This window comes from Glycine soja, chromosome 1 (genome assembly GCF_004193775.1).
Source record: "Glycine soja cultivar W05 chromosome 1, ASM419377v2, whole genome shotgun sequence".
Classification (NCBI taxonomy): Eukaryota; Viridiplantae; Streptophyta; class Magnoliopsida; order Fabales; family Fabaceae; genus Glycine; species Glycine soja.
In genome coordinates, this window is record NC_041002.1 from 2,361,675 (window position 1) to 2,376,150 (window position 14,476).

Below are 14,476 nucleotides of genomic sequence, written 5' to 3' on the forward strand. Positions count from 1 at the left end.
CTCCTGAGGTAATTTGGGTCGCCATCCGTTCTCATCAGGTATAAAAATTCGGTTTTGGAACATAATCAATTTGCTAATGAAGTTGAACTGATTTTGAGCTTCTGCGTTTGAGCTCATCTTGCTGATGTATTTTTGTCCCTCTGGAGTGGATAAAAAATAATGTCGTAGCTCAATAATGATATCTGGAATTGGCGATGAGACCAGAAAGAGTAAGTGTAGAGCTGATGGCTCTTGTGTTTCTGGTTGACATCTAGAGAGTGTGTTTGCCATGTGATTCTCCTTTCCTGGGTGATACAAGATCTCATAATCGAAGCCTTGAAGCTTGGTGGCCTAGTGCAGTTGTTCTAAAGTATGAAATACCTAGGACAACAAGTGTTTGAGACTCTTCTGGTCAGTAATAATGCTAAACTTATTACCAATTAGATAGTGTCTCCATTTCTTCACTGAATCGGTGATTGCTAGCATCTAGCGAGCATAAGCTGAAGAAGTTTGCATCTTTTCGCAAAGCTTTTTGCTAAAGTAAGCAATGGGATGACCCTATTGCGATAAGACTTCCCTAATGGCAAAAGATGTGTCAGTCTCCAAGTCAAATGGCAATGAAAAATTGGGTAATTGCAATACTAGTGTTTTAGTCATAGCCTCTTTTAGTACTGTAAAAGCTTCTTGTGCTTTAGAAGTCCACTGGTATGATGTTCCCCGCAATAAGTCAGTGAATGGCGCGATGAAGTGCGCGTAGTGTCGGACAAATCGATGATAGAAACCGGTTAGGCCTAAGAATCCACATGGTGTAGTGATATTTGTTGGCTTGACCTATTCAACAATTGCCAGATTAGACTTACCTCTCTTAAGGATCTAAATAATATATTCTTGTGTTCGTGCTTAAATAATGCAATGATGCATATAATTAAGCATATAAATACTTGATTTAAGCAACGATGCATATATTTATAGTTAAGATATATAAATAATTGATATAATTACAATATACAATTATTCTAATCTACACAATTACATAACATATAATTTGCATTATTTACACTATTAATATATATATTTTTTAACAATATCATTAAATGTAAAACTTAGCTTGAGAAATCAACATGATTAATTTTACTTTACATTCAACTAAAATATGTATTCTTTTTAATAGTGAAAACTAGATAAAAATGAAAAAGAATCTGGCCTCAATTGCAATTTCATTCATGGTCTTGCACAGCTAATGAAAGTTACCCCGTGCATCCTTTTTAACTAATTGGCTGAATGCCAAAGACAAATGAACTGATCAAAGAATAGCCAAGGAAAAAGAAAAAAACTTGGTTATTGAGTCAGTCAGTGGGAAAAGAAATGGGACCAAATGGAACACTTAAGATAAGGCTTCACATCAATTGTTCCATCCACAAAATAATTTGGATCGTTTGCAGATGAAAAATGAACTGCAGAAACAATTGGCACAATTTCATTTAACAACTATTGGAAGTTACTTCGTTTTTACCAATTGGCTGAATGCCCATGACAAATTCAATTGACTCACAAATATTAAAAAAGGCAATACTCTGTTATCGGTGGTCAGGCAAAAATGCTGTCCCAAATGAAACACTTTTGATAAACCTTAACATAAAGTATTCCAAGCATTTTGAAACATCCAAATTTGGAGACCCAACAATGGTTGGCCTAGTGTGACGCCCGTGAGACTCGCAAATGAGGGCTGACAAATCACATTAGTTATTTCATAAGAAAACAATGATTAAGAAATCAAGGTTCATAGTAACAAAAAATTATTACTCCAAAAAAAAAATGAATAACACTCAATTCCATATATTATAAAATATTAGTTAAGATACCATACAATAATGTTTTCCTGCAGTAACACCACTAGTATGAAAACTATGGTATAATCTGATATAATTGAATAATAAAACAATAATATGGCTCCTGTTATTGAATTGTAAAATTATAAATATTAATATGGCTGACTCCTGCTAAGAATGCCATCATCTGATAAATACATCTCCCACACAATACCCAACTCTCTCAAGCACTCTTATCAAGAGCATCATAACAAACCCCGTAGCTTTTTATTTTCACTAGATATATATAATGTTAAATAATAAGACACCGAACTATAAAATACACAGGCTACATCGTGAGCAATAATAATTTAAGTATACTACTAGTCACTAAGCTTGGCACATGCAATCAGGAGCTGGATATGTATATATTGATTGTTTTGGCTTCCTCAGCCTTGGTTCGCCTTGTCTATTTTGGTGACCTTCAACCACTGCATCCTGAAACTCTGACCACTCTATGGTTTTATTCAGGAAAAGCTGACCCATCAATGCCATATTTGGCCTTATAGTCTTTAAGTTCAAGTATGTCCGGTGTCCAACCTATCATCATCATCATCAAAACATTAATTCAGGAAAATAAAAAAAATAAAATTGTAGTGATATTTTTGGCAGTTTCCAAAACGAGAAGCTTTGTTAACGTAATCAGAATTGAACAGTTTGAGTTTTCTTTTAAGTAAAACTCCAAATGACAGATTCATTAATGTCATTTGATGACATGGGCCAAAATGCACTGCATGATTAATTCAAAACTTATTTTGGGGTCAACATGAAATAAATGGAATGGACAAGTCTAAGTTGTAGAATAATTTAATTAGGGTTCAACTAGTAAATCCTTGAACTAGTTGGGAATTTTCAAATAAGTCCCTACACTATTTTTTTTTTAATCAAGTCCTTGATGTTGCAAAAAAAACTGAGTTAGAACCGCCATAAATTGTGTATTTTCAGATGGTTTGAAGCTGCCAAAAACTAACTTTAGAGACCTTTTTTCAGTTTAGGAACTCGATTAAAAAAACAGTTTAGTAACCTATTTAAAAATTCTCAAATAGTTTAATAACCTCCGTAACAAATTAAGCTTAAATAAGAGTCATCCAAAAAGCATCTAGCACAACTCACCAATGCATTGTGCATGTTTCCTGGGGAAGCAGAGATAAATATGTCACTATGCAAGCCAACATAGTAGTCAAGTGCAGCTAGTAGAGAAGCTTTTCCCTTTATCTCAGAACGCTCTTCAGATGAAGCAAGGCTCTTCTTGTCTTCCATCCGAGGAAATAATTCCCTCAAAGTTGAAATCCTTGCCTCTCCACCATAGACCTGAAAAATACAACCAACTTCACTTAAAAACAAGGACAACATAATCACTTTACAAAATACAAGCACTAATTCAGATGAATAAAAAGTCTCTACTGTGTCAAACCAAGCAACATGATTTACCTTATGAGAGGCAAGATATAAACGAGTGCTGTTGTCAAATCCCATAGCTGCTAGTAACAATCCAACCTCTTCAGGAGTCATTGGGCAACGACCTTGACTCCTCAACTCTTCATCAGTGAATTGAGAGTTAAGAACCCTCCCTTGCCAAATCACCTGTCTATACTTTGCAAGGGCCAGTTTTTCAGCTTTTCCTCCACCAAAATCGCAGGCCGAATGGGCTGCCATATCCTGCCATAAAACGTTTTATACACCAAAATTATTAACTGACAGATAAATGCATGTATTAATAGAGCAACAATGTTTCACAAATAAAAGGATAAATGAAGATGTGAACATTACAACCTTGTATACATAGATGACCTCTTGAAGAAATTAGGTGTAGAAAGTGTAATACCTTATCAAATCGGAGGTGTAGAACAACAAATTTCCCTGCATTTTTCCTAGCACCTGCACCAGTGACCTCTTGAAGGTAGTTGAAGCCCATTTCTTCAGCTGAGCCTTGAGGATAGCGAAGGCGGCTGATAAGGGCATCTCCAAGTGTTCTGATATGAGAAACAAAGGTTAAAGCTTGGAAGTTTACTTTACAACGTAGGTGTTGAATATCCACAGGCAAGTTGTCAAAACTCAGTCGGTGAGAAAATGGAGAGATTGCAGCAATACCATAACTGCACCAAATAAAACATACCAATACATTAGAAGTTCATATTTCAGAGTATACCATGACGGCATCAGCACAATATACACCTTAAACTCAATTACATCTTCATGAATAAACAAAGTAGTATGCAATAGTCCACAGCAAATTCCAGCATAATCATAGAATCTGCTATTGTTATACTAATTGAACCTGAACCTTTAAGTCATGCCTTAACATTTACAGTAACAAATTCAGGTAGATACCAACCTCTGTAGGACAGGCAAAACATTCTCCAGATACCAGTAGGCTGATGCATGCACAGGTGCAGCCTTGATTCTGGTTTCTCGAATAGCCAAGCCATAATACTCCCTTGTGCTCCAGGCAAACTCTTTGGGCAACTCTTTAACTATAGAAATATCATCCTTCAATACATCAATGAAATGATCCACATCAAATATATCCATGAAGGAGCTGCAGTCAAACATAAGCAACCTCAACATTTCATCGCACACAATCCATCGGACAAATAAATATAATAATGGTGTTGTCAATTACCTTGAATCTCGCCATACAGGATTCAGTTCAAGGTATGGGATCACCAGAGTAGCATTCAGTATCTTTGCAACAGCAACTGCATCACATATCTACACAAGATAATTTAACACTAAGATCAAATTGTACATCTTTCACACACACACACACATGAGCAAACTTTTGATCTACTTAAAAGGCTTTTAATACTTACCCCCATCTTTTGTTGGTTCAAACCTCCATCAAGAAAGACCTGGATATATCCCTCTGACTTCTCTGGTAATGCTGCTTTAATTGGATCACAGAAAGATCAAATGAGCCAGTAGATATACCAAAGTGACACTATTCTCAAAGCTATAACAGCATACAGCATAGAGTAAACAAATGATAGTAATGTCACTCACTTGGCTTATTTGATTCAACATAAGGTTTCCATCCTTGGCTTTCCAGAGGTGACCATAGTTCAGACAACTGAGATGTAGGCTAAACAAGGAGAAAATAATAATAGAATATAAAATCAACATCCACTGCTAAACACAAGCCAGTAAAAGTCACTTGAAATGTATTCACTGCTCAATTAATTCTTACAGTTTCTCGTTGCACAGCACTCCTGAGAAGACGTGAGTGCCTAGGTTTAATAGGATTCAATTCCTGCATAACAGTAAGTTGCAAGGTATAAGGCACTAGAAGCCAATAAACCAAAAAATGATGACAAGTGCAGGTACCAAATAAAACCTAGGTACTAGGTAGCATCAACATAAGCATGTTCCGGAGTCTGGTTCATCTCTGATATAAGAATCATTCTAGTGGCACAAGAAACCACATATCATAGACATTAAGGGACTCTTACAAGGCTAGTAAGCATCATGTCCATGACAATAAAATGCAATAAATTCACCAAGCTAACAAATTCATTGCGAAAGAAATTTTCCTAAAGCCAATATACATGATAAGTTAACCACAAGGCATAACCTAGCATTATGAAATTTAATTAGTGTGGGGTGAAAACAAGTAAATCCTTCCATTGCACATCGTGACGCGTAAAAGAAAAATCTAATATTTTTTCACTCAATTGAATAATTTACTTATTTTAATTGGATTTGCTAAAAATTCTCACACGTAACGACAAAAAATCCTCACCCACCGTTCCAAAATGAAAAACGCGGTCCTGAAATCTGTGATCTATAATTAATAGCCTCTTTATTAGGTACACAAGTGTAACCAACCAAACCAAGTCAATTGAATCTATTAATTAGTACATTAAAAGTTCTTATTTCTTACTACTAGTATCTCTTTCAAGGTGCCAAAACGTTCACCAAAGTAGGAAATCTCAACGACAGCAACTTCAATCTTTTTCTTCTTCTTTCTTCTTAAAATACTAACATCAAACCTCAAACACAAGAATTTCTTAACCCCCCCCCCCCCCCAAATTTGTTATCAAACTTCAATTCCTACAATAAAATTCAGTGTGCAACTCAAAAAATAACCTTAAAATAAGCAAATAACTAAGAATTAAAAAAAAAAAAAAACACACCAGTATCTCATCCATGAACAGTGATTAAACACACCGACAGATTAAAAAAAGTTCAAGAAAAAAAAAAGCACTTTGAGAAAGAAAAAGAATCAAGGAAAAAAATCCTGTTCAACCAAAATCACAAATGGGAAACTTTCCAAAACCAAAAAAATTTAATAACAAAAAAGAAGAGAAAAACTTAACTCACCGGAAACACAGAAGAAGAGAAGGCATGTGTGAAAGTGGAGAAGAACACAAGTGTTGAAAGCAACAATGGAAGAGTGACAAGTGGTGTTGTTCCTCTAGAAGGCTGACCCTGATTCAGGTATCCGAGCTCCATCATGATGGGTAGAGGAGCTCAACCTCGGATCTGAAAAATGACCCCTTTTGCCCCCAGAAGAAGCTGTGTGAGTATGAAGAATAATGAATAACAAGAACTACTAATGTAGATGAAGAAGAAGAAGAAGGGTCAGAATGAGAAGAGAGTAAACCCCATGTTCATAATGATGGTTTTATATATAGTTAAATGTGGTTTGGAGGGTTGTGAAGTGCAGATATGTGTCTGTGTTTGAAGGGCAATAGAGAGGGAGAGAGAGTAAAGGAGTTTACATGGACACCTGGCCTGGTTCACCGAATTGAATAATGATGAGGGGGTGGCGTCTTTTTCAAGGGGACCCCAAATTGATAAAAGGGAAAAACAAAGTTCGGATTTTTACGTTAGCAAACAAAGGTGAGAATCACGAAGAGAGAGGGGGTCACAGGTGTTGAATGCTCATGCAATTGGATTCAGTGAGTGGTAGATGAGACCGTTATAGTAATTCTTGTTGCCATTAGCAATATCATGGAGAAATGCTATGCAGTGAGTGCAAGCTAGAGCCTTTTTCAATGGGTGTTGCAACAAGTGTTTTTTGGTATTGGTTAAAGAAGTTCGAAAAAGTATAATATCTGTGACAAATGCTGACATGTATTCTAAAAGTATTGATTAAAAAGTTTACAAGTAAAAATATTTTTCCTGAAATATAAAAATATTCTATGTTCTCATTATTTATATAATAAATAAATATTTCTTTTAACTTTTTATTTTAATGTGTGACCACCGACAGCCTCAAAGGTAAATAAAACTTGCTTGCTAGCTTGGGATGGGATAGGGTTGGGTCCTCTTTCTTTCTGCCTTCGAATCTACCTTTTACTCCCACCAATCACTGAAATAGGAACCAAAATTGAGAGAGGGTTGCTGTTCCTTTTTCTACGTGCAAGGATTGTAAAGCAAAACAATTCACCATTTTTGGATTTATCAAAAAGTGGAAAAGTACCTCTCATCACTCATCAGTGACTAAGTGAGAAACAAATCTACTTCTAAAGAGTAGTTTTTTGTATGGACATATAGTCCTAATACGTCGTTTTTAGGTGTACAGTTAATAAAAATAATATATCTGTGAAATAAAAACAAAAAAGAAAGCAATCTTAAATGAAAAAAAAAATACTATAAGGCTCCTAAATCTCAATTAAAAATGAAAAAAAGAATAAATTAAACAACATATTCCACTTTTTTTTAGAGAAATATATTCCACTTGTTAATTTAATGTGAATATGGTATGCCGTAAACAACATTATAATTTGGTTAGGGTCTCGTGCTTTTCTTCTTTCTTTTATTCTTAAAAAACACAAACATGTCTGTTTTCATTACATTGCTTTCTGAGCCTAAACACTTGTCTTCCTTTTTTCTGATTATGAGAATTTCTCGATCTGATTATATTCTTGATATGCTTAACGTAGTATTTAGGTAATTATTTAGTGAATTGATGGCCAATATATATTTTTTAAAACCTCACACCCTTTCAATGATTTACTTTTATCAAAATATTTATTTTCTTTTTGATAATTGATAATATATAATATTAAAATAAAAATATATTCGAACTAAATTTATTAACGTCATTTTTTTTTTGGTTTTTTCTTCTTCTGGGAAGGGCTTCACCATTGGAAGTGGACACGAGAAACACTTGATTTGGACAAGAAACAAAAAAGACGAACTCTCTACTCTTTCCATTGGATGGTTAGAGTGACAGTCAACATTAACAATTCAGTGTATAACATAAAATATATAAATATTGTGATTCGAAAAAATCCAATGCATTATATTGCATTTTAACGTATTCCATACGGTCACCCAAATATATCTTTGTTGGGACACAACTGTGTTTTTTTCTACATAAAATAAAATAATAATACTAACAAATACATATGTGTATATGTAGGCGTGATGGAGAACATTCTAAGTAGCAAATTTTTGGAATTCCGAAATAAAAATCTCATATAATTAAATCATAATGATATTTCAATTAATTTTCTAAAATATAAATTATTAATAAAGTAAGGAAAATAATCAATCCAAACAAAATAATATTTTCTAAAAAGAAATATCTTGTTAAGAATAAAATCTCTAAAAATAAGAAAAAGTTATCAAAACAAGAAAAATAATAATAAGTAGTTATGATGAAAAAACAGAGTAAGTAATTTATGTATCGATATAGAAAGTATATATACTCACAAAATAGCAATAAATACTTTATAACATAAATTGTATCTATAATTTATTAAAATAAGATATATTTCTTCTCTGTTTTTTTCAACATTTGTATTCTCCCTTTCTGTCTATGATGATTTTTCTATAACTAATTTTATTTTGTATTAATGTAATTTATAGTTTAATTTTTATTCTAACTTTTTTCATATTATTTCCAATATGAATATGTATTTCCTTCGTTATTAAAATTTTATTGTTGAATATTATGGAATTTTTTTTGTGTGAATTTGTTAGTTCTAATTTGGAAGATATTATATTTTTTAAGTAAAGATTGCATAAAATTAATTATTTTTCTTTGTTTTCATTTATGTAAAGTTGCTAAACAATTACTATATTTTTAGACCATATATGTGGTAAAAAAAAATCCAATTGGTCTTTTATAACAACAAGAATGAGAAATTATAATTCTTTTCAAGTTATATTTTATATTAATTATTTTTTATTCAAATACATTTTATTACTTTACAATAAATGTTATATATTTAAAATATAAATACATTAATTATAAAGAAAAATAGACAAATATATTATCTCGATTGAATAAAAAGATTAGCATATATTAATTAATTAGGTGTGAAAGCAATTAATTAAGTAGAAAAAGAGATATTATACATCCTAATAGATTTAAAGGTGAATTTGGTGTAATACTACTAATTATATATTAACTAATTTTGTTAAAGGATATGAATTAGTGAAAAAAAAGTATATTTAAGAAGTGAGGAAGTAATGCTTTACTTAAGCATGAAATCGATTCTGAAGTTATCTTACATCTATTTGACTGAAATTACTATTTTTTTATTGACTAAAGTTAAGTAATCAGTGCTAAAAAAATGTCAAGTAATGTTCTAAACATAAACGAGTCAGATATGAGTTCGAAAAAAACTATAGTGTGGAGAAATTATCTTTAATTGGAGTCCAATAGATCTATAACCAGTTTGTCAATATCAGTATATCAATAAAACTAAAGTAATAAGTATCGGAAAAAAAAAAAACTAAAGTAATAATAAGTAGATGACACGAGTTAGCCAATCCATACCGTTCAATAAAACTATAAAAATAAAATAAATGGGTTCAATAACTTGACAATTACAAATAGTCAACCAACACTACGAGGAACTTTAGATTACTAGTTCAACCACAAATACGAGTTAGACAATTTATACAATAACGCATTTGAATGACATCTAAAATTAATATTAAATTTCAAATTAGACAAAATATATACAAAAATATATTATTATAAAATAATAGTCATTTTCAGAGCACAAAAACGAGATATATATTTAACCTTAACCAAGACAAGGATGGACATGATTTTATCTATGACAAATTAAGATTAAGGATTTGAATAAGATTAAAATACATTTTACTATTTTTTTTATTTAGTTTTTACTTTGTTTTTATTTTTTTTAAGAAAATTACTTTGATTAGTTCAGATGTCTTTATTAAATTAATTTACCACATAATATTATATCAATTTATCACATAGCATTATATTAATATATACAAAATAATTAAGAATAATACATAAAAATGAACATGGCATGTGCAAAGACACATATATCGTACTAATTCATGTAATATCACACTTGGAATTTTTTTATTTTTTTATTTTTTGGATTTGGTATGTAAATAAAGACAAACTACAATCTAAGGAAGAAGACTCCTAAAGCATCAGCTAGCAAATGAGAATGAAGCTGAGGTGGGGAATTATCCCATAAGATCATAGGCGAAGAAGATGATGACCCCATCTTAGCAAGAGCATTTGCGCAATTGTTACCCTCTCCAAGAGTGTGGGTAAATTTGATATTCCAATCTCTAGATTTATATTCTCTAATCTTGTTGATCACAAGATTACTAGTCCAACCACGAACACGAGTTAGACAACTCATACAATAGTGCACTTAGATTGAAGCAGAAATTAGGAATTTTTGTGAATTTAAATTACTAATTTTATGTAGGAAAACTGACGAGACTACATTTCACAAGAGCAAAATAAATATAATTTCTCACGCTATACAGAAAAGAAACTCTCAAATTCTCATTTAACTTAAACTTGGAGAGTATTTGGTAAGAAAAAAAAAATTCATACTCTGAGAATCATGTTTATGAAAAAAAATTGGTTGATTGATGATAAATATTTCTGAAAATATTTTTATAAGTATTCTCTAAATATATAAGAGGGATCAAATCACTCAGAAGTAATTCTTTTACATTCATATCCTTTATTTTCTTAAAATTAATGATTATAATAAATAATTAATCTTAATAATTATATATATATAATGAAAAAGTGCTGAAAGCCACTATGTACAAACTTTTCTGAGGAAAACTATTACAGCAAAATCAGTCTAAACAAGATTATAAACCCGTGCATATATACTCCAAAGACAAAGGAAGTGGATCCTCTCCTGCACCAAGGTGTTTCCAACCCTCTCTTGTATTATTTAAACCGTTAGATCTATATAAATGGATCGGATTATATTCAAGTCATATTCAAAAGATAACTATCCAATTATTACTATAGCAATATGGGATTATTTTTATGAATGGATCGGATTATATTCAAGTCACATTCAAAAGACAACTATTCAATTATTACTGTAGCAAGGTGGAATTTTTTTTATGGCGGTGTCTAGGGTCCACCATGAAGATTTTTAATAGCTATTACATTAATTTAAGACATACATTTTTATTATATACTTTCCACACCATAGCTCTTTCCTTGTATATATTTTAATTTTATTTCATCCATTGCTTACCTCGTTTCAGTATTTTGTGCGTTGAAAAATAAAGGGAGGTCAAGATCTTTCCCCATGCATAAACAATAATGATATCAGTATTACTATTATACTTAAAATGCACGTACACGTTACATCAATAACGAAGTTATATGAATATCCATATCCACAATTGTCAACGTAGTGAATTAATTGTGTACAATGTTTTTAAGTTAATTGGCACATTTATGGCTCCATAGTCTATAGTTGTCTGGGGAGGGAGAAACTGTAATTGATCTTTCCGTTTTAACAGCACATCACATGCGGTCAAGACATTTATTTACCCTTACACAACACCCACGCTTCTGCATTCTGCAATAGCAACATTCATTGTCAAGATTATTTATCGAAAATGGAAATAAAATGAGTTTTTTTGTACAGATCGAAGTAATAATAAAATGAGTTTAATACTAGTGCAGAGTATTAAAGTATACAATAATTCTATATTACCATTAATTAAAGTTATTAAAATAAGTCAAAATTTTTAGGTCAATTTGATCCACTGTGGGTTTGGGTCGGGATGGATTAATTTTTTTTATGTTTCTAGTAATAGTAAAAAATTTGTTTGCCCATTAGATTGAACTTGTGATGAATCAGGATGACATGCAAGTTTGCCTCTATACTTGTACCCTTTTAGTTAGAATGTGATCAATTTTAAACAGTTAAGTCTTTATTTTGTGTTATGCATTCTAGATTAAAGGGTTGTATACCCTTCAGTCGACCTTGGGTTGAACATTTAAACCTCCTAAAGATTGCTTCGTATCCATATATAACCGCATTATTATCACATCTTAATATAATCTTATTATAACTTTATGCTAATAATGATAAGATTGGGGTTGGCGATGCCTATACAATGGACACTGGACATAGAGGCACAATATAATACACTTTATGCTCTGGGTAGATAACCTCGATCTAATCTAATGGAAGAAATCCTATTCCGAAAGAGTTACATAAAGGATTCAACATATGAACATTGAGTCGGTCCAATGATTGATACTTCGATAAATTAAGTATTTGACCTTGAACAAAATTGTCCAACCAATCTACAATATAATTTTTTTAACATAATTTTCATGTGGACTTCTGAACTTTATTAAGTACTTTTGAAGTTTTTTATAGATAATCTTCGAATGCTTTATTGTTTCTAGATTTTTTTGCTCTTAAATACATAATAATTAAAATTTAAAAGAACAAAACAAATTATTTATTTATTAAAATTTTAGATTTACGACACCATTTTTTTATCCATAAAAATTAAAAACATATATCAAAATTTATAATAATTCATATATCTTAAAAAAAATCATTTAATACTATGAGATATTAATTAGCTTGTACGAACCAATAAATTCTTAGATTTATTTTAATTATACCACATTAACACTTAACATGCATGATGTTAGGTGACTTAAATAGATTTTGGAAAATACTATATTACTATGTCAGTATCTGATTTTACGTACGTTGGGTATTGACATCCTCACAAAATATTAATCGTGTAGCATTAGATAATCAAGATTGAGTCACGACTCACGACTGTATTACTTAAAAAACATTTATTATAAGTACTTTATATATAATAAATGGTCAGAAAAAAAAAACTATTAAATGGAGTGTCTAAAAATTAATATCAACTAATCAAAACTTTCCCCAATTTTAAAAAACTTTAAAAGAGGTCCCGTGATCTCGCTACACATGGTGCATCCACATCCACATCCACTATATATAATTTTTTGTTCATTATTATCCTTATATTATATAACAAAACATCGATCAAAGCCAATCTATACTATAACTTTGTCCAAAAGGACCAAAACCCATTCATGGTTGTACTGGGCGAGTAAAAGACGTACTAGTATGTATGTATATGAATCTTAAATTATCGACTTTAACACATTAAATTATTATTTTGATTATTATTTTTTAAGAGGAAAATAAGAATATATTATAAAACACTTTGATGTATTATTAACATAATATAATTGCTTGTAAACACTTTAGAAGATCACATGAAATGTTGTCAATTCCATTTCAACCTCACAATAAGAATTTTCCTGCTTTATTTGAGCTCGTCTATGGGAACTTAGTTCTCACGGGAATCAATCCCTCCTATTATTGCGAATGTCAAATTATTCGGTAAATTCACAGCTGAAAAAAAAAACAAAACTATTCGTTAAACTTGGATTCGTTTAGAATCCGCGGACGCGAGGGACGTACGCGCCTAAAATGCCGATGCCGACAAATGCATTGTTCCTACAATTTATAAAATAATATTAAATAATAAAACTAAGTAATACATCCTTTACTTTTTCACTGTTAATTTTTTCTACCATTCCTATGTTATGTTTCTATCTTCGTCAATATATATATTTTTTTTTGTTGTGTTGTAGCTGATTGATAAGGTATAGGTACCAATTTAATTGAGATCTTTTGCATGCTAGCTTTTGCGTAAAATAACAAATAAGGGCAATATTATTATCGTGTAGAATGAATTAAAGAACGAAATTTTCACCTGATATGTATACTAGTAAGTATAGTTAAGACAGTTTTTTTTTTTAAAGTAAGAAACACACATATATAAGAGAATTGTCTTGTTACAATAAATTGTTTAATTTAGTTGATTAATAAAATATGATTTGTTTATCTTATTAATTTCTTATCCTATCATGTTAGTGAAGTACTGAAGTGTATTTTTTATTATGATAAAAGATCAAGTTAAAAGCAACAAGATATTAGATAGGATTGTTACTCTCCCTAATTAACAGTAATAATCATTATCATTAGGAGATATAAGATTGATTTGATGATTAAAAAATAAGAAAAGGGAAAAAAAAGATCCCGAGTTCAACCCCTTTACTAATAAAAACTAACAAACTGACAATCAATATTTGTCAATAAAAAACACAACCACCACTATCACTAGTGTCACACTCTCACCATTGTCATCACTACTTCAATTGTCATCACTGTCATAATAATTACTACGATCGCCGTTGTCACAACTCCCACCATTTTCATCATCGTTGTTATCTTCATCACCACTAACCATTGTTAGTATCATCAACACCTTCATCGCCACCATTCCATAACCATTATTGATGTCATTGTCACGATTTCTGTCACCACAACCATTGTCATCATGTC

The 14,476-nt window shown here is 31.1% G+C and overlaps 1 protein-coding gene across 2 annotated transcripts; it reads right to left on the reverse strand.

The window, feature by feature from the left end:
- Positions 1-1,876: 1,876 nt before the first annotated feature.
- LOC114409312 (O-fucosyltransferase 39-like) lies at positions 1,877-6,706 on the reverse strand. Of its 2 annotated transcripts, none has more exons than XM_028372735.1 (10): positions 6,168-6,704; positions 5,035-5,097; positions 4,851-4,929; positions 4,661-4,731; positions 4,471-4,559; positions 4,183-4,386; positions 3,673-3,943; positions 3,279-3,506; positions 2,961-3,158; positions 1,877-2,387 (listed from the first exon to the last, which is right to left on the reverse strand). In XM_028372735.1, exons 1-10 carry the CDS (start codon positions 6,300-6,302, stop codon positions 2,178-2,180), a joined length of 1,548 nt encoding a protein of 515 aa, XP_028228536.1. In that variant the 5' UTR covers positions 6,303-6,704; the 3' UTR covers positions 1,877-2,177. The 2 variants fall into 2 exon arrangements, with proteins under 2 accessions (XP_028228536.1, XP_028228529.1); XM_028372728.1 differs by having other exon boundaries at positions 1,881-2,387; positions 4,661-4,734; positions 6,168-6,706.
- Positions 6,707-14,476: the final 7,770 nt, after the last annotated feature.